This window comes from Carcharhinus amblyrhynchos, chromosome 20, assembly GCF_965287045.1.
Source record: "Carcharhinus amblyrhynchos chromosome 20, sCarAmb.v2.hapA, whole genome shotgun sequence".
Lineage (NCBI taxonomy): Eukaryota > Metazoa > Chordata > Chondrichthyes > Carcharhiniformes > Carcharhinidae > Carcharhinus > Carcharhinus amblyrhynchos.
This window is the reverse complement of record NC_137343.1, coordinates 49210097-49232606: the sequence shown is the minus strand read 5'-3', so window position 1 is coordinate 49232606 and position 22510 is coordinate 49210097. Positions and strand designations below refer to the sequence as shown.

The 22510-nt window shown below is 43.7% G+C and overlaps 1 protein-coding gene across 2 annotated transcripts in view; it reads right to left on the bottom strand.

Moving 5' to 3' along the window:
* The window catches only part of cabin1 (calcineurin binding protein 1), a 464629-nt gene that overhangs the window by 70502 nt on the left and 371617 nt on the right, over positions 1-22510 (bottom strand). For both annotated transcript variants that reach the window (XM_080208567.1, XM_080208568.1), the window contains exon 32: positions 14201-14275. In XM_080208567.1, the coding sequence (XP_080064693.1) occupies positions 14201-14275 (75 nt within the window). The remainder of the gene's footprint in view (positions 1-14200; positions 14276-22510) is intronic.

Below are 22510 nucleotides of genomic sequence, written 5' to 3'. Positions count from 1 at the left end.
TGAGCCAAATAGCCTTGCTCAACTCTCACTATTTTCTACTCTGGAAGGTGCCCACGCCTATGGGTGATGTTATCAAAGCCTAGACACGGATCAGTAAAAGCAGGGGATCAAGCTTACATTGTGGCAGAATATGGCTGGTAATTGGCTTGGGGAAGGTAGAGAAGCTTTTGTTGGAGCTTTGAACAGCAGCAACGGAACCGTGTGATGACAGGAATACATATATCGACAAAGGACAATCCTCTCCTCAGCTTGGCTCACCAAACTCCTCCTTGCCACTTGCTCCAAAGGAATAGCACTCAGAATAGATCATTTGGTTTAGGTGGTCCATATCAGTGTTTTTTTTTTAACATAAGGTTTCTTCCATCTTATTTCATCTCAACCTATCAGCATATCCTTTAATTTCTTTCTCCTTCGTGTGTTTAACTAACTTCCCCTTAAATTCACCTATGTCAATTACCTTAACTACTCCCCATGGTAGCATGTTTTACATTCTAACATTTCTCTGGGTAAAGATGTTTCTCCTGAACTCTCCAGTACATTCATTAGTGAACAGGTTGTAGCCCCTAGTTTTGGACTCTCCTGAAAATGAAAACATTTCTCTCTGGCTACCTTAATCTTAGAGAACTTTATCAAGTCACTCCTCAGACTTATTTCTAGAGAAAAGAGTCTTAACGTGTTCAATCTTTCCTGATTGATATAATCCCTGAGTTCTTGTAACAAAAAAAAGCAGAATGATACGTTCTTCAATGTCTTCATATCCTTTGAATAATATGGAGACCAGAACTGTTCACAAAGAAATTAAGGAAAGACCCAAAGGGATATTGAAGTTGACCACCACTCTTTAAAGTTTGATTTCTAAAACAAGTCACTGAAATATAATCTCTTCTTTTACAGAGTACCTGCTGCACTTTACCCTTTAAATAGGAAAAGCTCATTGCAATTACATCATTATTGTCTCGCACATTTATAATAGTGTATCATCAGAAAAGGACATACTTCATCTGCTAGCAAAAGTTTAACGTAGACACGCACTAGTGGAAAATAGAAAGAAATATAAATTCAGGCTCTGAAGATTTTCTTTCACACTATCACACCCCTTCTTGTGTCAAAAAAAAAGGCTGAATAAAAAATTCAAAATCTGACACATTTGTGTGAAAATGCTGAACAAATCAAAAATTCAATCTAACCTTTCTTCCCCCAATCATGGCACTAATGCCACACATCTGGAAGAATGTCCTAATCACTGCTATTCTTCTCTGCTCTCTTATAAAACCTTTAAACGGCACTTTAATGCAATACTGGCTGGTCAAAGCTCTAACATTATTGGTTGGAGCAATACTGGCAATCTTTGAGGGTTAAAAACTGGCAATATCAAAGCAAAGGCAACACCCCGAAAACACAGAAATCTACTCATACCATTTCCCCATGAGATAGGCCTCTATGAAATCCCTCCTTAACAACCTTCTTTCCTGGCTGTAGAATTTGAGCTTATCTAATCCTTCCTCTGCTCTCCAACCCATCAATCCTCTCTTTCTAGCTCTTAAAAAAACCTACCCCTTAATTTCGTGACAGTACTGACAAGAACGAGTGGGTCATTCACATGAACGATGCTTCCTTAGTCAGCCTCTTCAAAAACAGCGTTGATCGCCTTGCTGCCATCAGATCTTTCCTGGTCTCTCAACACCACTATTCCTGATACAATGACTGCACGGCCTAGAGATGAAAGCACATGTGGCTTTTGGCCAGCTTGCTTCTTGTGGTGCACACTGTTAGCTGAACTGTTCATTATCTCACAGCCTTGCTAGTTCGACAATCAATAAGTGCATGGATTATATCAAACACCACGTACCATTATTTTTGACATATCCAAGAACAGCCTAATAACCCACAGTAGACATTCGTACTCTACATCCCTTCCCTTTCAAGCTCATGCAGAAATAAATGCAATAAAGCCAATGAAATAGTGACTCATCGGCCAAATCAGTTTTTGGAGTACATGCTGCAACTTTGCGATGAAATAGTGACACTCCATGTGTGGGCAGAGAAATGGTGGGTGTGATCAGTGAACAGGGCTGACACTGCAGGTCTGCAAGGTAGCTGTGTACACAGGAGATTTCCTATGCAGTTTTTCTTATTTAAATTCTAGCTGTAGATGGACCAGTAAACACAAACAGGGATTGTTTTCTGAGTCAAGCATTGTCTGCTGGCAGTAAATCAAAAAAATCCCAACCGCATGCGTATAAATTCCCCCTTTACAATTACTGATGGACAATCAAAATAAAATATTGCTATCCAGCTTATTCACTACATTAAATTGACAAAACTATACTCTGGGGGTACAGATTCTCAACAATATCTTGGTCAGTCTGGCTCAATAGTAACAATCTCACCAGAGTCAGTAGGCTGTGGGTTCAACTCACACACAAGGAGTTGAACACATAGCTAAGCTGTACATTGATGAGGGAACACTGCCCGTCAGAGCCTATCTCCTGTTCAGCTAGATACAAGTGGTCAGATGGCACTATTCAAAGCAGGGAATTCAGATGGTGCCTTGGCTAACATTACTACCCCAGCCAACTTCATCAAACAAAAACTTAGGACTTTGTTGTTTGCAATTTGTACACAGTGATGATTTCAGAATAATTTATTAGCTGTGAAGTAATTTTGGACAGGTGCCACAGAGTTAATGACGCATCACTGCAAGAGGAATATTACTACCGGCCCAGGTTCCCTTCTCCAATCTGGGAATTAAGAGTGCCGGTATAAAGTGCTGACTCAATCACAACGCGAGTACGGTGCACAGGTCTGGTCATAGCATTATAGGAAGAACATGATCGCACTGGAAAGAGTACAGAGAGATTTTATAAGGATGTTGTTAAGCATGGAGAACTGAATGAGAAAAGTTTGGATGGGCTGAATAGAGGCGGCTGAGGAGAGATTTAAATGAATTGTATAAAATTATGAGCAACATTGATAAATCTATTTGCCCAGAGGGTCCAATACCCAGGAGCCATTATTTTAAATAATTACTAAAAGGATTAGAAGGCAATTGAGGAGAATTGTTTCACCCAGAGGTCCAAAATGATTGCTCAAAAGAGCATTGCTGATAGAATTTAGAAGTGCACTGAAATGCTGATTTGGAATGTTTTGAGACATTGGGCATCAGCAAGGAACAGTGTGAAGAGAGCTGTTCACTCAACATGACTGTTATAAGTTGATGGCACCCAAACTAGAGTCAGCAATCCTTCATACTAGTGACAATTCACATTATCTACAAAAATAAATGCAAACTATCCAAAATCTATTCATTCATGAGATGTGGGCATTACTGGCAAGGCAGACATTTATTGACCATCCCTAATTGCCCTCAAGATGGTTGTTGAAAGTTGCCTGTTTGAACTGCTGCAGTCCATGTCATAGAATCTCTACAGTGCAGTAAGAGACCATTCAGCCCATCAAGTCTGCACCAACTCTCTGAAAGAGCATCCCACTCAGGCCCACCACCTCACTCTATGTCCACAACCCTGAGCATTTACCATGGCTAATCCACCTAACCTGCACAACTTTGGACTGTGGGAGCAAACCCACGCAGACATGAGGAGAACATGCAAACGCCACACAGTCACCCAAGGCCAGAATTGAACACGGGTCCCTGGCACTGTGAGGCAACAATGCTAACTACAGTGCCACCGCACCACCCCACATTACACCCACAGCAGAGTTAGGAAGGAAGTTCCAGGATTTTGACCCATCAATAGGGAAGGAACAGTGATATATTTCCAAATCAGAATGGCATATGGCTTGGAAGGGAATTTGCAGGTAGTAGTGTTCCCATGTGTTTGCTGCCATTATTCTTTTAAATGGTCATGGTCATGGGTTTGGAAGGTGCTGTCTAAGGAGTCTTGGTGAGTTCCTGCTATGAATCTTGTAGATGGTACACACGACAGCCACAGTGCATGGTGAAGGGAGTGAATGTTTGTAGATTGGGTACCAGTCAGGCTGCTTTGTCCTAGATGGTGTTGAGCTTCTTGAATGTTGTTGGAGCTGCACTCATCCAGGCAAGCAGGAAGTATTCCATCACACTCCTAACTTGTATCTTGTGGATGACGGACAGACTTTGGGGAGTCAGGAGGCCAGTTACTCGTCTCAGATTCCGAGACTGTGACCTGCTCTTGTAGCCACGGTGTTTTATATGGCTAGTCCAGTTCAGCTTCTGGTCAATGGTAACCACCAGGATGTTGATATTGGGGATTTCAGCTACTGTGATGCCATTGAATGTCAAGGGCAGATGGCTAGAGATGGTCATTGCCTGGTACTTGTGCAGCATGAATATTACTTGCCACTTGTCAGCCTAAGCATGGATATTGTCCAGGTCTTGCCAAATTTGGACATGGGCTGCTTCAGTATCTGAGTAACAAATAGTATGCAACATCGTATAATCATCGGTGAACATCCCCATTTCTGACCTCATGATGGACAGGAGGTCATTGATAAAGGCAGCTGAAGATGATTGAGCCTGGAGCACTACCCTGGGATGATTAACCAGCTTATTTTGTGCCGGGTATGACTCCAACCAGCCCATTGGTTCAGTTTTGATAGAGCTCCTCCATGGTACATGTGATCAAATGCTGCGTTAATGTCAAGGGCTGTCACTCTCACTTCACCTCTGGAGTTTAGCTCTATTGTCCTTATTTGGGCTAAGGCTGAAATGAGGTCGGGAGCTGTGGCCCTGGTGGAACCCAAACTGGGCGTCAGTGAACAAGTTACTGCTAAACAAGTCCTGTTTGAAAGCACTGCTGGTGACTCCCTCCATCACTTTACTGATCATAACCTGCAAATAAACTTCCCTTGCTTCAGAAGGTTAGGGGGCATGGAGTTGGGGGTAGGGTGTTAGCGTGGATAGAGGATTGGTTGTCTCATAGGAGGCAGAGAGTTGGTATCAATGGGTGCTATTCTGATTGATGGTTGGTGACTAGTGGAGTGCCGCAGGGATCGGTGCTGGGACCTCAGTTATTTACCAGTTATATAGACGATCTGGAGGAGGGGGCTGAGTGTAGGGTAACGAAATTTGCTGATGACACAAAGATGAGTGGAAAAGCAAATTGTGCGGAGGGTGTGGAAAGTCTGCAGAGGGATCTTAATAGGCTGAGCGAGTGGGCGAGGAACTGGCAGATGGAGTACAATGTTAGTAAGTGGGGGGTTATCCACTTTGGCAGAAATAATAGTGGAGGGATTACTATTTAAAGGGCGAAAAGCTGCGGCATGCTACGGTGCAGAGGGACCTGGGGGTCCTTGTGTATGAGTCGCAAAAACCCAGTCTGTAGGTGCAGCAGGTGATCAAGAAGGCGAATGGGATGCTGGCCTTTATAGCGAGGGGGATAGAATATAAAAGCAGGGATGTCTTGCTGCAACTGTACAGGGCACTGGTGAGGCCGCAGCTGGAGTACTGTGTGCAGTTTTGGTCGCCGCACTTGCGCAAGGATATTTTGGCCTTGGAGGGAGTGCAGAGGAGGTTCACTAGGCTGATACCGGAGATGAGGGAGTTGGACTGTGAAGAGAGACTAAATAGACTGGGTCTGTACTCGTTGGAGTTTAGAAGGATGAGGGGGGATCTTATAGAGACGTATAAGATAATGAAAGGGATGGATAGGGTAGAGGTAGAGAGATTCTTCCCGCTTAGAAAGGATAGCAGGATAGAGGGAACAGCCTCAAGATAAGGGGGGGGGGGCAGTTTAGAACAGAGTTGAGGAGGAACTTCTTCACTCAAAGGGTGGTGAATCTCTGGAATTCTCTGCCCGTTGAAGTGGTGGAGGCTACCTCGCTAAATATATTTAAGTCACGGGTAGATAGGTTTTTGACAGACAAGGGAATTAAGGGTTATGGGGAGAAAGCGGGAAAGTGGAACTGATCCACTTCAGATCAGCCATGATCTTATTGAATGGCGGGGCAGGCTCGAAGGGCTAGATGGCCTACTCCTGCTCCTATTTCTAATGTTCTCTTGCTCTTTATACATGGTAAAACTTCAGATCCCATCTATAGCAAAAGGGAAACCCAATATACACATCAATAAAGAGCTTTCTGGAATGGCAGACAACAGAGTTTGCTGAGAACTATAATGAATGAATGATTTATTGGAGAACAGTGCCATGGATGCTGGGGTCAGAGGAGATTGACCTTACCTACAGGGAGTAAACGATGCGAGCTACCCACCCAACCCCCCCCACTCCCACAAACCTCCACTTGAGAATCTCAAGTTCTGAAAACCCTAAAAGAAAATAATAAATAGTAGCAGGGGTAGGTCATTCAGCCCATCAAACCTACCCTGCATTTCAAAAAGATCATGGTGATCATACTGTGAACTCAATTCCACTTTCCTGCCAACCAACCCCTCAAAACCCTTGTCAATCAATCCAATTCAACTCAGTATTGAATATATTCAATGACCCAGCCTCCACGGTTTGCTGGGGAAGAGAATTTGAAAGAGTAAACGATTCTCAGAGAAGAAATTCCTCCTGATCTCCATCAGAAACTGCAGAGCCCTCATGTTTAAACTGTGCTCCTAGTTCTAGATTCCCCTATGAGAAAATCCTCTCTACCCTGTCAGAATCTTTTACTTTTCATTACGATCATCTTGCAACAACAATTTACATTGCAAGAAAGAGTGCTGATTGGTGTATCAGAGTCCACTTGCCAACCAATCAAAATTGTTGTTTCCTTTACCATTCAGAAAATCAATGCAGAAGGAGGCCATGAGGCCCATCAAACTCACCAACAACAATGCCAGTTTTATCCCTGTACCCCCATCTACTTACCCTGCTAATCCCCCTGACACTAAGGAGCAAGTCTATTCAACCTAACCTATACATCTTTGGAGTGTGGGAGGAAACCAACTTAGACATGGGGAGAACGTGCAAACTCCACACAGACAGTGACCCAAGGCCAGAATTGAATCCAGGTCCCTGGAGCTGTGAGGCAGCAGCGTTAACCACCATGCCACCCCACTGATTTATCTTGTATCACTTTTTCACCAATACAAGTTCTTTGCTTTAGTACACCAAGTCTCTACTCACGAAGCCCAGAACTCTGCATATTTACTAACAACTCTCAAGCTGTGTTGCCCCCTTTAATGATTCCATCTAGCACTTTTATATCCATTCAATCAACTAAGCTATCTATTAAACTTTAAATTTACCACTATCTCCTCACAGATCACAGAACTTAACTTTTCTGTCATCAGAAATTTTAAAATTGCGCTCCGTACATTAAATTCTATACCATTATCTATATCGAGAGCAGCCGGGATGCTAACTTCAAAACCACATTAAACTTTCTTTCATTTTAAAAAACATTCAGCACACCTTGCTCTTTCCTGTCTCTCAGCCAATTTTGTACTCATGTTGCTACTGTCCCTTTTATTCCATGAGCCCTTAACTTTGCTCACAAGTCTGTTCTGCAGTACTTTATCAAGTGCCTTTTAACAATCAATGTGTACCACATCAACTACATTACCCTCATCAACCCTCTGTTATCTCCTCTGTTAAACACAATGAGGTTAACAAATCACAGAAAACAATAGATTAAGATACTTTTATAATCCTCTATTTAAAGAGATAAAGAAGATAACCGGAAATCAAATTATAACATTTTAATAAGTGAATGCAAATCTGCTGCTGAGAGTTGCTGCCACAGGGTTTCGTCAATAGCAATTCACCAAAGCTGGCAAGGAAAGTCAGAAAGGGAGCTGTCGGTTTTAATAAATTCTGACCGACTCCTCCGCACGCCGAGCGCGCGCTCGCCGACTCCTCCGCACGCCGAGCGCGCGCTCGCCGACTCCCCCGCACGCCGAACGCGCACTCACCAACTCCTCCGCACGCCGAGCGCGCGCTCACCGACTCCCCCGCACGCCGAGCGCGCGCTCACCGACTCCCCCGCACGCCGAGCGCACTCACCGACTCCCCCGCACGCCGAGCGCGCTCACCGACTCCCCCGCACGCAGAGCGCGCGCGCACTCACTGACTCCCCCGCACGCAGAGCGCGCGCTCACCAACTCCCCCGCACGCCGAGCGCGCGCTCGCCGACTCCCCCGCACGCCGAGTGCGCGCGCGCTCACCAACTCCCCCGCACGCCGAGCGCGCGCTTGCCGACTCCCCCGCACGCCGAGTGCGCGCGCGCTCACCAACTCCCCCGCACGCAGAGCGCGCGCGCGCTCACCGACTCCCCCGCACGCCGAGCGCGCGCGCTCACCGACTCCTCCGCACGCAGAGCGCGCGCGCGCTCACCGACTCCTCCGCACGCCGAGCGCGCGCACGCGCTCACCGACTCCTCCGCACGCCGTGTGCGCGCGCACTCACCGACTCCTCCGCACGCCGAGCGCGCGCGCACTCACCAACTCCTCCACATGCCAAGCCCGCACTCACCAACTCCTTTGCACTCACACTGTACACGTTCCCTTCATAAATTTTAAAGCGATGTGTGTGTCTGGGCTCAGGAGGATGCTGGAAGATGCAGGAAAATCTTACCAAACACTGGAGCCCCTTTAGCACATAATGCCACTTCAATCAAAGACTTGGATCATGTGCCCCGTCACAGAACGTGAAGGAATGTGCTAATGCTAATTCATGTTTGCTGAACCCAATCCCAAAATGGAATGTTATGCACTTACATCCAAAGGTAGAAATGAATAAAAGCTGCCAAGGTAAATGAAACATCAGCACCAAATTTCAAAATCAAATCATTAAAATAATTAGCAACATTCTCCACTGTTTCTGTTTTTTGTTGTTTTAATTCATGAATTCTGAACACCTAAGGGCTTAACGTAATGCATACCTTTGAAATGGTAAGGCTGCACTGGCACTGTAGATCATTAACATCTTTATTGATGTGCTGCAGCCTCCTCAGTGCCACAGCCAGAGAGCTCCTCACTGCCTGTCCTTCTACTGAGATTGCCAGGCGGCTTTGAATTTGTCGCAGGCTTTTGATTTGATTAACGAATTAACGAATCATAGAATTCCTACAGTGCAGAAAGAGGCCATTCAGCCCATCGAGTCTGCACTGACCACAATCCCACTCAGCCCCTATCCCATAAACCTGCTAATTTCCTTGATACTAAGAGGCAATTTAGCATGGCCAATCCACTGAATATTTTTGGACTGTGGGAGGAAACCAAAGCTTTGATACAGGCTCATTTGGACTCGAAGCGTCAGCTCTTTTCTCTCCTTACAGATGCTGCCAGCCCTGCTGAGATTTTCCAGCATTTTCTCCTTTGATTATGAATGCTCAACCTATATACACAGGCTAAGAAATCTGGCTCTGATCAATATACACAATTGATGTCATTAGGTGAAGTAACAATTTATACCAAACCACATATACTGCCCCACGCAAAGACACCTACAGAAACACGCACACGTGCCCACACTCACTCGCTCGCGTATGCACACGCGCACTCACACTCACTCACTCGCGTACGCACACGCACACTCGTATGCATGCTTGCCCACACTTTCTCTCACATACACACATCCGAGCCCTCTCTGACATGCAAGCACCCCGCGCGCTCTCGTACACGCATCCAAGCTCTCTCTTTCTCACACGGGCATCTCATGCACACGCCCATGCTCGGCGCCCACTCTCTCACACACAATGTGCACGCATGCCAACACATTCTCTCACACACATACACACCCACCCACACACACACATACTTGTGCGCCCCCCCACACACACACACACACACGTGCCCACACCACACATGTACACGCACTCAGTCTTTCTCTCTCACACAACACACACATATGTGCAGTCACACAGACATACACACACACACACTTCCACACAACACACGTACACGTGCACTCACAGACACCTACAGCGCACGTTCATGCATGCAGACACACACACACACACACACACACAATGAAGCACATTGAACTTGTGAACAGTATTTTATAATTAAGCACGCTTCAACTGCCAACAGTTAAGTAGTATGTTGTTGATTTGGTGACTCACTCCAAATAATTCTAATTAAGCTGGCTGGGTTTTTATCAGATGCCAGCTGTCAGATTGGAGCACAGCAGATACAGAGTGAGCACTGCAGTCTCTGCAATGATGTGGAGAGTACTCCGAACTGATCGAAGGGCCTTGGGCTGTGTGTAGAGATTTGAAATGTTTCATTTACTGATGCTGGAATCAATCACCAAAAATCTCTAAGATTGGATGCAAAGATAGGAAAAAGCTGGTTAACCCACTTCAGCTTTGTCCTTTACATCGCCATGTACATTTAAATATTGGCAATCTAGTCAGAGGTTACTTGCAATTCAGACGGATTCCTCTCAGAACTCTAGGTAAGAACATAAGAATCTCAAGAATTGTTACCTGAGCTTCCTCTGATTCCATTCGCAACTTCTGAATTTTTTCCCAGTCCGTTTCACCCGACCTTCTCTGACTCAGGCCAGGTGAGAGCCAGGCACTGAGACACGTCTCCGGGGCTGAGCAACAAAAGAACAGTGGAGACCAGTGGAGGTCTTCGATCCAACTGAACTTTGCACTTCTGGCCAATTATCATGCAAACCTTCCCTGGAAACTTCTAAAGGAGTTCGGAGGTTAAGGCTGCAGAATAAAGCAGCATAAACTACGCTGGTGGTTGGTAGGTGTAGTTGAGAACACAGACCAAAGGCTTGATTGATTAAAGCACCAGAATCCTTGTCCTGTTACTGATCCAAGATAGTAAACAATGTATTCTTTCAGTGTTTTTAAATTTGTAGGGTGCTTTATAGGAGTGTTGTGGAACAAAGTGTGACCACCGAGCCATATTTGGCGATATCAAGTCAGATGATCAAAAGCTTAGTCAAAGTAGCAGCATTTAAGGAACTTAATAAATGAGAAGAGAGAGGTGCAGGGGCGTAAGGAGGAAATTCCAGAGCTTAGGGTAGATGAAGGCACAGCCAGCAATGGTGAAGTGATTAAAACTGGAAATGCTCAAGTGGACAGTATTGGTGAAGCACTGAGAATTTGGAAGGGTGGATAGGAACAAAGCAAGTCATATGATTACTCAAACCTAGCTACTAGAAAATGTTAGAAGAGTCTTTCCATTTTACTCTGTCTTCCTTTGAGAATGTCAGTAAAACGGAAGAGATAGTCATTGACTGGTTCCTGCTCTGACCAAGACCGTAAGAAACTACAAAGGGTGGTGAACGTAGTCTAGTCTATTATGCAAACCAGCCTCCCTGACTCTGCCTGCACTTCCCGCTGCCTCAAAAAAAGCAGCTAGCATAATCAAGGACTCCATGCACATTCTCTCTTCCACCTTCTTCCATCAGGAAAAAGTTAGAAAAGTCTGAAGTCACGTACCAACCGACTCAAAAACAGCTTCTTCTCTGCTGCCATTGACTAAAATATATTAAGCTTATCTTTCTCTTCACCCTAGCTGTAACTGCGACACTATATCCTGCACCTTATTCTTTCCTTCTCACTCAGTATGTTTTGACCTTATAGCATGCAAGAAACAATACTTTTCATTGTATTCCAATACACGTGACAATAATAAACTAAATCATCGAGTTGCTGTTCCCTCTGCACTAGCATATTCAACACACGATGCACTTTATTTAATGAGATGCCTTTGCTGTTTTACTTCACTGGAATTCTAAGCTATGAACGTGGACTCACATTGATGTAATGGTCAGGACAGGGCTCTGACTAACGTTATAGCAGGAACTTCAGTCAGTGTTATTTGAGAGTTTACAAAAAGGTGCAAGCTTGTGTATTGTCTAGCACAGACTGTGAAAACCACAGATAGTGTTTGTTTTTCGAAGAGATGAAGCTATTAAGAAACTGTCACCAGCCCTGGAACAGCAGGATCAGTTTATTATACACTAGTTTGCACACCAGGACCACTTGTTCCAATACCCCCCAGAGATCTGAAATAAATCACTTACACTGAAATAACACTGCCCAATTACAACCATCCTTTTAAAAAGTATTCCTTCAACCTGAGTCAGCGATTTAATTACGCCATTTTCAGAGGAGGGGTTGCACTGATGAAGGAGGTTAAACCATATTCTGCTGATAAGATCACAGGAAGTTATTGCTTTGACATGGTATTTTCCATATATACGGCCTGCCGTTGGTCTTTATCTGCTGTTTCAGATCACAGATCAACTGCACCTGTCCCTTTTGATGAAGTTTACAGCATCTTACAGCAACTGTCACTGAAATTTTCTCAAATGCCTACAGTAATTACATTTTTGAACTTGGTAGCACTAACAAGCACAACACTGGCACATTTTCATCCCATTTGATGTTTTTTCTGCTATTGCTGAACAGATCTACGTGTGACAGTACTGGGCAACCCGTGACGGGAGTTAGAGGAGATGGGGGTCATTGCAACTTGTTTCAAATTCACTGAGACTGAGACCAAAAAGGTTTAAATGTACTCGTTTAAATTTGTGATAAGGAGTGTAAATTGCAAGTCAGGTGCTTGCAAAGTACACAAGAATGTGCAAGTGACTGAGCGAGAAAGTCTGAAAATGCGGAAAAGAATGAGTGTGCAAACATACGATTTACAAGTAGTAGGCCACTTGGCCCCTCAAGCCTGTTCCACCATTCAATAAGATCATGGCTGATCAGATTGTAACCTCAACCCCACATTCCTATCTATCCCCTGACAACCTTGTTAATCAAGAATCTATCTAGCTCTGCCTTAAAAATATTCAAAGACTCTGCTTCCACTGCCTTTTGAGGAAGTAGGTTCCAGAGAATCAAGACCCTCTGAGGAAACAAATTCTTTTCATGTCTGCCTTAAATGAGCAATACCTTACTTTCAAAACGTGGCCCTTAGTTCTAGATTCTCACACAAGAGGAAACATTTTCTCCACATCCATCTGGTCAATATCATCATCTCTTAATCTTCTGAATCCAAGTGGATACAAACCTATCCTCTCCAACTTATCCTCATAAGACAACCTGCTCGTTCCTGGTCTTTTTATTGCACCAACCATGTTTTCATCTTTTGTTAAATATGGCGACCAATACTGTACACGATTCTCCAGATGTGGTCTATACAATCGAAGCATAACCTCCCTACTTTTGTAATTAACACACCTCACAAGAAACAATAACATTCAATTAGCTTTCCTAATTACTTGTCTTACCTGTATACTGGCGTTCTGTGATTCATGCAATAGGACACGCAGATCCCTCTGCACCTCAGAGCTTTGCAATATCTCATCATTTAGGGTATATGATAAACTAGAGAAATTTACCAAACGTATGAGCGAACGGGGGAAGTGAGCGAATGGGGGAGCGAGCGAAAGACTGCATCCCTGTGTGGGACTGAATATAACAATGAATGACAACAGCTTAGTCTAACGCACGAGAGAGCGTGTGAATTAGAGCACAATTGAGCGAGTGAATGAGAAAGAAATTTAATCAATACAAAATAACAAACAAAAAAGAAAAATAATGAACAGAAAGGAGCAATGCATGACGTATAAGGACTCTGCCCACATCACAAGACACAGAATCATCCAAACATCAATCTGCTCTGTTGCTCATGCAGCTGTTCACATCAAACTGTCAAAAGCCTTCACTGAACTGTATCTCATTGTGGTGTTTTGCTTACTAAAGTCCAAAGAATTGTAACTGCGAGATACATCTGGCTCTTAAAACAACATTTACCACAAAACCTCACACACATCGCACAAATGTGATCACCCCAAGCTTGCATGCTTCTAGCTGGCAAATTCATTTTGTAAAAAAAATCAGACTGTACCAAGAAACCAGCCATGTGCTATGTAGTTTAAATATTAACATCACCTTTACACAAGATTCACAAAACACTGTCTTCAGTGCAATCTTCTCAGAAATTGAGTTTATCATTTCTATCTGAAGTATTAGTGGAATGTTTAGCTTGCCTTCGCTCCCAAGCATTGTTTCTCAAGAATCTGCTGCAATTTAATATCAGATAGAAAATCTCTGGCTGCACCACATACAAGACATAACATGGAACAATGCCACCTTGGGCACAGGTCTTCAAACCTCTATATAGAGAAAGACTAGATTTGACCACTGAAACAAGTTATGCCATCATACCATTGAGTTACTGCTCTCTGATTATTGTGACAGGCATTATTTTGTCTTGATTATGTATAGAAATAGTCAGTTCCCCTTCCCCCAATGCCTCATTGCCTCTGTCAGTTACCTGTTTCTGCGTTGATGTGGCCATTTGCAGTTGGCAGAATTTCATGGCTTGCTCCAAAGCTACATCTTCATCAACCTGGAAAAGAATTGAACAGTTAGCAAAGAAGAAATTAGAAAATGTAAAATCTCACAGGACTGAATCCCATTTCCTTTCCCCACTGCAACAATCAAGTCACTGTAAAGTTTGGCATCTCTGTAGTACTGGCATTATTGTCTATTCATGTACACTTATTTAGTGAGAATTAGAACAGAGGATCCCCAACACAGAAAAGCATGAGTTGTATATCAATACTGAACGCTATGCCTTGTGGTAAATATAGTAATTGGATCCCTTGCGGCTATAGATTACTGAGGGTGCTAAATTGGATTGCCCCCATAAACTGGCATGGGGGTTCATGGTGCATGTTCATCCCATGCCTGTGAAAAGTAAGGCAAGTGGCATATCCAATGATAATTGATTGTATGTCAGAGGGAACTGCACTGTACACTAACTGCATGCATCAGCAGTGTCCCCAATATGGTTACTTGTTAAGGTTGCTTAAATCCAGCTTGCACCTCTTAAAGTGAGGGTCTTTGTGGCAGCTAAGGTGCTGATATCTTTGGGAAAAGTGCTGTGCAACAGAGTACAATGGCTATTCATGGGAGAGAGTATGAAGTAAGATTTTCCAATGCTGCACTGGAGTTCTTGGTGGAGAGGTGGAAAAGATGACTAATGTGCCGTACTTCAGCGATGGGGCTCCCCCAAGCATGACAAGTGGAAATGGATAGGTGGTGAAAATTAATGTTAGGGGTTTAGCCCCAAAATCATGGATGCAATTTTGGAAGAATTTAATGATCACACAAGTTGTCAAGGTGAGTAAATTAATTTTCAAATGCTATGTGCCACCAACTGCTACCTCACACACTATTCAATTCATTCTTTCATTTGCCTATCAATAATCTCTATTACTCATACCTAACATTCATAAGCTTCACCTCACAATGCACATTTCATACACATATCTCTCACACTATCAGCTACCCAACCATGGCACATCACTCAAACTGCATGACGTTCATTAACACAGTTCATGTGCTTTTGCAGAGAAAGTGGCACACACCCAGAAGCAACAGGAACTAACAATCTACTCTCGATCAGCAATAAATTGATGGGGCTAGTCATTAACAGGGCTATCAAGCGGCACTTACTCAACAATAATCTGCTCATGGGTGCTAGGTTTGGGTTCTACCAGGGTCATTCAGCTCCTGACCTCATACACCCTTGGTTCAAAGATGGACTCAAGAGCTGAAGTCCAAGGGTGAGGTGACATCAAGACAGCATTAAACTGAGTGTGGCATCAATTAGCCAATGTAAAGCTGGAGCCAATGGGAATCAAACTGATAGACCTATTCTCCTTTGGTTGGAATCCTCCCCACTGCCATCAATCTGCAAAGTGACAGCAGTAGCCAGCTGTTAGGGACCCGATCAGAAACCCCAAGGTATAGTATGAGGTTAGACTAGGCGCCACCTATTTTTGATGTTGGCATTAGTGTAAGAGGCAGCACAGTGGCACAGTGGTTAGCACTGTTGCCTCACAGTGCCAGGGAACCGGGTTCAATTCCCACCTTGGGTCACTGTCTGTGCAGAGTCTGTAGATTTCCTCCAGGTGCTCCGGTTTCCTCCCACAAATCTGAAAGACGTGCTGGTTAGGGGCACTGGCCATGCTAAATTCTGAGGGAGTGAAATCCTTTCGGTTCCAGTATTTGTGGTACTGTTCTGCATGGAGTCACTGGCACTTTATACCATGGGGAAGTCCATAAACCTTGCAACTTTGCATGCTCACTTTGTCTCCTTGTCTTTGACAAGAAGGAATGAAACAAAGTTATCACGATTTGAATAGAGTTTTAGTGACCTATCTTACTCAATATTGGATTGCAAACTGTGAGGTATTGCCGATATTTCCATCACCAGCCTGGAAGAAACCAGATTCATAAACTGGCAATGCAATCCTTGCCCTGCTTTGAGGGTGGAGGAATGGCTGCAGCAGTTTACAGATCTCATTTATAGCCTCCTTAGCAAAAGCATAGACATTTCAAAATTTAACATTGTTCATGGACATCCCAATTGAAGAGTACTGACAGGACTTTCCCCTGCTGCTTAACTTTGCACATTCATTAGGAGAAGGTGCCAGCTGAAGAATGGACTCCAAAAGGTAGCACTGGTGCCAAATCAGAATTACACTCTGACCAATGTCATGACCAATTTGCCTTCCATACTCGCAGCGAACATTAAGTGCACTAAAGCCTTTACCAAAACGGCATCAGAAATGTGCATCCGAACTGCAGATACCATTTTGGAACTTGAAAGGTAATCACAGCACTGAAGAACCATGGAGCCCAGGTTTGCTTCACTGAGCCTTCAAAGCTAGTTACATCACAGTAATTTGATTAGATTTGAATTGGCATTGAAGTGAAGCATACAGGCCATTATAATACTCCACTGAGGATACTGTCCAACTTAGGAATGTCCAAGAAGAATTTCCTAAACGCTATCAGTTGTAGTTCAGAGTTGCAATCTCATTGCAATCACCTCAGAGTCAAACAGTTGTGGCTCAAATTTCACTCCAGATCCTTCAGCACTAAAACCTCAGCAATGTTCCACTGCAGGACTGAATGGGTTCTACAATGTTGGAGATGCCACCTTTCAGATAGGATGTTAGACTGGAGCTTCATGTGCCATTTCGAAAAGGGGCAGAGGCACTCCCTCTAGTATTCAGACCAAAAATTCTCTCTCTGTCTGCATCACTAAAAAAAACCTGCTCATTATCACAATGCTCAGTGGAAGTTTCCTCTGCACAGATTCCCAGTGGCATTTTCCATGCTTCCAAGATACATAATTAGTTGTGAAGTGTTCTAGGATATCCTAAAGTTATTAAAGGTGCTACCTAAATGCAAGTTTTTTTTGTTTTTTTTGAGAGACACAGCAGTGCTCATTTGTTGACAAATGCCCATACTTACCTCAGCAGGCAATCATTCCCAAACCTTGTGATATTTTCTGCAGTCATCTCTGGGAGGGATCTAAGCACAAACCAATCTCCAACATAATACAATAGCGATTGCACTGAGATAGAGTTCAGATAACTAACTGTAAGTGTCCTAAAGAAATCACTAGCCTTGAAAATAAATTAATATTGAGCCAACTTGTCCAAGATCTGAACTTCAGTTAATAATCCAGCCATGATGTTGTGATCAGCTTGTGAGAGGGAAATAGGTGAGAGCTCATCATCCAAATGATATAGAACATAGAACATAGAACATTACAGCGCGGAACAGGCCCTTCGGCCCACAATGTTGCGCCGACCAGTCTTATTTTTAAAAAAAAAACATTGACCCACTAATCTAAACCAATCCCTTTTCGTCCATAAACCTATCCACCAATCTCTTAAACGCCCCCAAACTAGGCGCATTTACAACTGCAGCAGGCAGGGCATTCCAGTCCCTCACCACCCTCTGGGTAAAGAACCTGCCCCTGACATCCGTCCTATAACTACCCCCCCTTAATTTAAAGCCATGCCCCCTCGTGCTAGCTTTCTCCATCCGAGGAAACAGGCTATCACCATCCACCCTATCTAAACCTCTAATCATCTTATATGTTTCTATAAGATCCCCTCTTAGCCGCCTTCTTTCCAGTGAAAACAACCCCAAATCCCTCAGTCTCTCCTCATAGGACCTCCCCTGCATACCAGGCAACATCCTGGTAAACCTCCTCTGCACCCTCTCCAAAGCCTCCACATCCTTCCTGTAATGTGGGGACCAGAACTGCACACAGTACTCCAAGTGCGGCATTGACTGCTCCTGCCCAATTCTTCCTAATTACTAAATTGGAAAGATTAGGCAATGCCTCAATTACACATAACATAACGTCTGCATACAGTTCTGGCACACCACTATACAATTGCACATTCCTTGTTCGATGTTATGACGGGCAGGCATGTAGTTACAGATTTCTCCCTTACTCTCCCTTTACATGAAGTGATAAAAGCAAAACATGTACCATATTGTTCTGTCACATTATTATATAATGAGACATAATATACTGTCTACACGCAGTACTTTCCTTTGTGTCCTCTCTTCTGCAACAACCATGTCTTTCGCTTGGTTCAATTTACAACTTGCTACTGTAACCTCTCCTTCTCTGTCCATATTGTTGGTTCTGTTGTACCTTGGAATCCCCTCCAGTATTCCTTGGGATCCATATTTTTCCAGTAAGCCCAAGGATCCACACTTTTCTGCTTCGGTCTGCCCTGGAATCCATATTTGGTCATTCTTCATTACCTGCCTAGTGACATCTGAGAATTTAATACTCGAGTTCCAGCATTGATCCACAGAACGATACTACAGCATCTGAATTCCGGCTGCCGTCAACAACTTGAATTTAGTATAGACAATAGCTGGCTATGCCAAAACTTCCTTCATCTTAATGTCAGCAAAACCAAAACTATTCGTCTGGTCATCTCCCACAATCCAAAGATGTGCAGGTCAGGTTGACTGGCCATGCTAAATTGTTCCTTAGTGTCCTAGGATGCTTAGGTTAGAGGGATTAGTGGGTAAAATATGTAGGGATATGAGGATGAGGCCTGTGTGGGATTGTGGTTGGTGCAGACTCATTGGGCCGAAGGGCCTCTTTCTGCACTGTAGGGTTCTATGAATTCTATGAATTTGCCCTATTCACTTACTAGCATTAGCTGCGAGAGTCCATACCGACACTCTGAGCTCATGAATCCTTAATTCCTGCAACCCATAAGAAACACAGCTTTAAAATGTGGGAGAATAAAGGACACCGTTACATTCCTGATGGGGATCCTATGATTAAAAATAAACCACAAGAAACATTTTTTTTAAAAACAGGGTGTCATCATGCAAGTGTGACTTCCACTCAAGTGTTCAATGACACATAATGTTATGTCTGAATGTAACAAAGCCCCCTGGCAAGAAAGCGTGGGATCCAAGGCCAGACTGTGTGGTTTAAACAAGGAACAGCGGGCATGCCATTAGCCAGCTGTCACTGCAACAACTTCAGGATTTCTCTCTGCACCAGTGGGCTGAGTAGAAATACCTTCATTGTTAAAAGCTGCAGTATAGATAGATGAACATTATATTGTTTGTCGAAAGAATTAGTTAACGTTTAATTTATAGTTATTATTACAGCACATTTCAGAAACAGGAAAACAGGAAATAAAAGAATGCACAATTGAATTCTTTGCAGGCTGAAGAGAATTCACAAGTGATATACTGACTGACATGATCATGGTATCATTACAGTTCTTACATACACATGTCAATAATTCATCAATAATGCAACATTAGCAAAGTAGCGGTCAATAACTAATCAGAGTTAGAGCAAATAGCAAGAAAATTCTGAAGCTTTTTTGATTCTTTAGGTGAGCAGATGCAATTCAATTTGGGTGAGGGTCAAATAATTATGAGTGTAAGCTATCAAACAATGGAGCCAATGTTAAATGGGACAATTGTACAGTGAGATAAGAGAATAGATACAGTGGGTGCTTATGACCTGGAATGTACTGTCCACAATAACAGCAGATGGAATAGCAACTTTCAAAGTGAATTGAATAAATTCTTGAAAAGGGGGAACAATTGCAAGGCCATGTGGAAAAGAGCTGAGTGATTTGTTTCTGCACATCAAAAACAGGGTAACACGGTGAGACACTGGTTAGCACTGCTGCTGCTGCCTCACAATTCCAGGGACCTGGGTTCAATTCCAGCCTTGAGTCACAGAGTCTGCACATTCTCCACATGTCAGCATGGGTTTCCTCTGGGTGCTTCAGTTTCCTTCCACCCTCCAAAGATATGCAGGTTAGTTGGATTGGCCACGTTAAATTGCCCCTTAGTGTCCAAGTTGTGCAGTTTAGAGGGATTAGCCATGGGAATTGTGTGGGGTTATAGGGATAGGGCCAATGTGGGATGCTGTGTTGGACAGTCGATACAGACTCAATGGGCTGAATGGTCTCCCTCTGCCCCTGTAGGGATTTGAAGATTCTATGAAAAATCCATGCTTCTATGAAATCTAGAGCTTGTGTTATTGTTGCATCAATACTGATCAGACACCATCTGTAAAATGCAACATTTTGCTCAGTTACTAGTATATACCTTATTTTTAAGAGCATGTACAGTAGAGTAGAGTAGAGAAAGTCCTATGGTGCAGTTGGTAAAGTCCTTGCTCTGAGCCAGAAGAATTTGAGTTCCACCCAGGATTTGCTGGCCAAGGAAGGTGCGTTGATAATCTGGCTAACAGCTTGAGTATCAAATTGTAAAATCCTTCCAATATGCCAGTGGCAGACTCATGGTCAGCCATACTTGGTGATGAGTAGCACCCTTCAAACTAAAAGGCTCTGGTGGCAGACTAGTGATCCGTTCCAGGAAAAAACAGCTTTGGAAACAGATGGAAGTCTTGTCTTGTGCACCACTAAAGAAACAACAACTAGGATTAGCAGAAATGATCCAGGGTATCAATGATTTCAAAAGGGAAGGTTAAGGTAGTTGGACTTTCTTCAGAGAAAGTTTTGGAATAGAATCATACAACCATACAGTGCAGAAAAAGCCCTTCAGCCCTTCAGCCCATCAATGAGAGGTACTGATCAGGTGAATTCTCAGAGGCTATTTCCCAGGGCTGAAATAGCTGCCACAAGAGGACACAGGTTTAAGGTGCTGGGGAGCAGGTACAGAGAAGATGTCAGGGGTAAGTTTTTCACTCAGAGGGTGGTGAGTGAGTGGAATCGGCTGCTGTCGGTGGTGGAGGCAAATTCGTTAGCATCTTTTAAGAGACTTCTGGATGAGTACATAGGACTTAATATGATTGAGGGTTATAGGTAAGTCTAGTAGGTAGAGATATAATTGGTGCAACTTGCGGGCCGAAGGGCCTGTTTGTGCTGTAGTTTTTCTATGATTCCATCAAGCCCACATTGAACTCCCAACTAATTCCATCTGCCAGCACTTGGCTCATACTCCTGAATGTTATGATGTGCCAAGTGCTCATCCAGGTACTTTTTAAAGGACATGACAAAATCTGCCTCTACCACCCTCCCAGGCAATGCATTCCAGACCTGGTCTGTGTAAAAATATTTTCCTCACATCTCTCCTAAACATCCTACCCCTCACCTTGAACCTATGACCCTCGTGACTGCTCCTTCAACGCAGGGGAACAGCTGCTCCTTATCCACTATGCCCGTGTTACTCAATCTTGTACACATCGATCAGGTCGGCCCTCGGTGTTCTCTGTCCCAACGAAAATAACCCAAGCTTACGCAACCTCTCTTCATAACTTAAGTGTTCAATCTCAGGCAGCATCCTGATGAATCTCCTCTGCACCCCCCCCCCCCCCCCCAATGCAAGTAACATCCTTCTGATAACGTGGTGACCAGAACTGCACACATTAATCCAGTTACGGCCTCACCATAGTTCTATACAACTCCAACATGACTTCCCTACTTTTGTAATCTATGCCTCAATAAAGGCAAGTGTCCCAGATTTCTTTTACACCACCCTACTAACACACCCTTCTGTTTTCACTGGCTTCAGAGATCTGCAAACAAACATAAGAACATAAGAAATAGGAGCAGGAGTCGGCCATCTAGCCCTTCAAGCCTGCTCCGCCATTCAATAAGATCATAGCTGATCTGAAGTGGCTCAGTTCCACTTTCCCACTTTCTCCCCATAACCCTTAACATGCCACGGTCTCTTTATTCCAAAGAACTTCCTAGTGTTCTACCATCCATTGAGTATTTTCTTGTCAAATTACTCCTTCCAAAGTGTTTCACCTCATGCATTTCAGGGTTAAATTTCATCTGCCACTTATCTGCCCATTCCGTCTATATCTTCTGTTGCCCAAGACAGTCTGCCTCACTGGTAACCACCCGAAGCTTTGTGTCATCCGCAAACTTCCTAATCCTACCCCCCACATTGTCATCAATGTCATTCATATAAGTGACAAATAATAGGCAGCCCCAACACATATCCCTGTGGTACGCCACTGGAACTGGCTTCCAGTCACTAAAGCAGCCTTCTGTCATCACCATCTGCCTCCTATAACTGAGCCCATTTCGAATCAAATTGCTCTGTATCCCATGTGAATTTACCTTCTTTATAAGTCTCTCACATGGGACCTTGTCAAAGGCTTTGCTGAAATCCATTAAACTACATCAACTGCACTACCCTCATCTACACACCTGACCACCATCTCAAAAAATTAAATCAAATTTGTTAGGCATGACTTCCCTCTAACAAAGCCATGCTGACTATCCCTGATCAAGCTTTG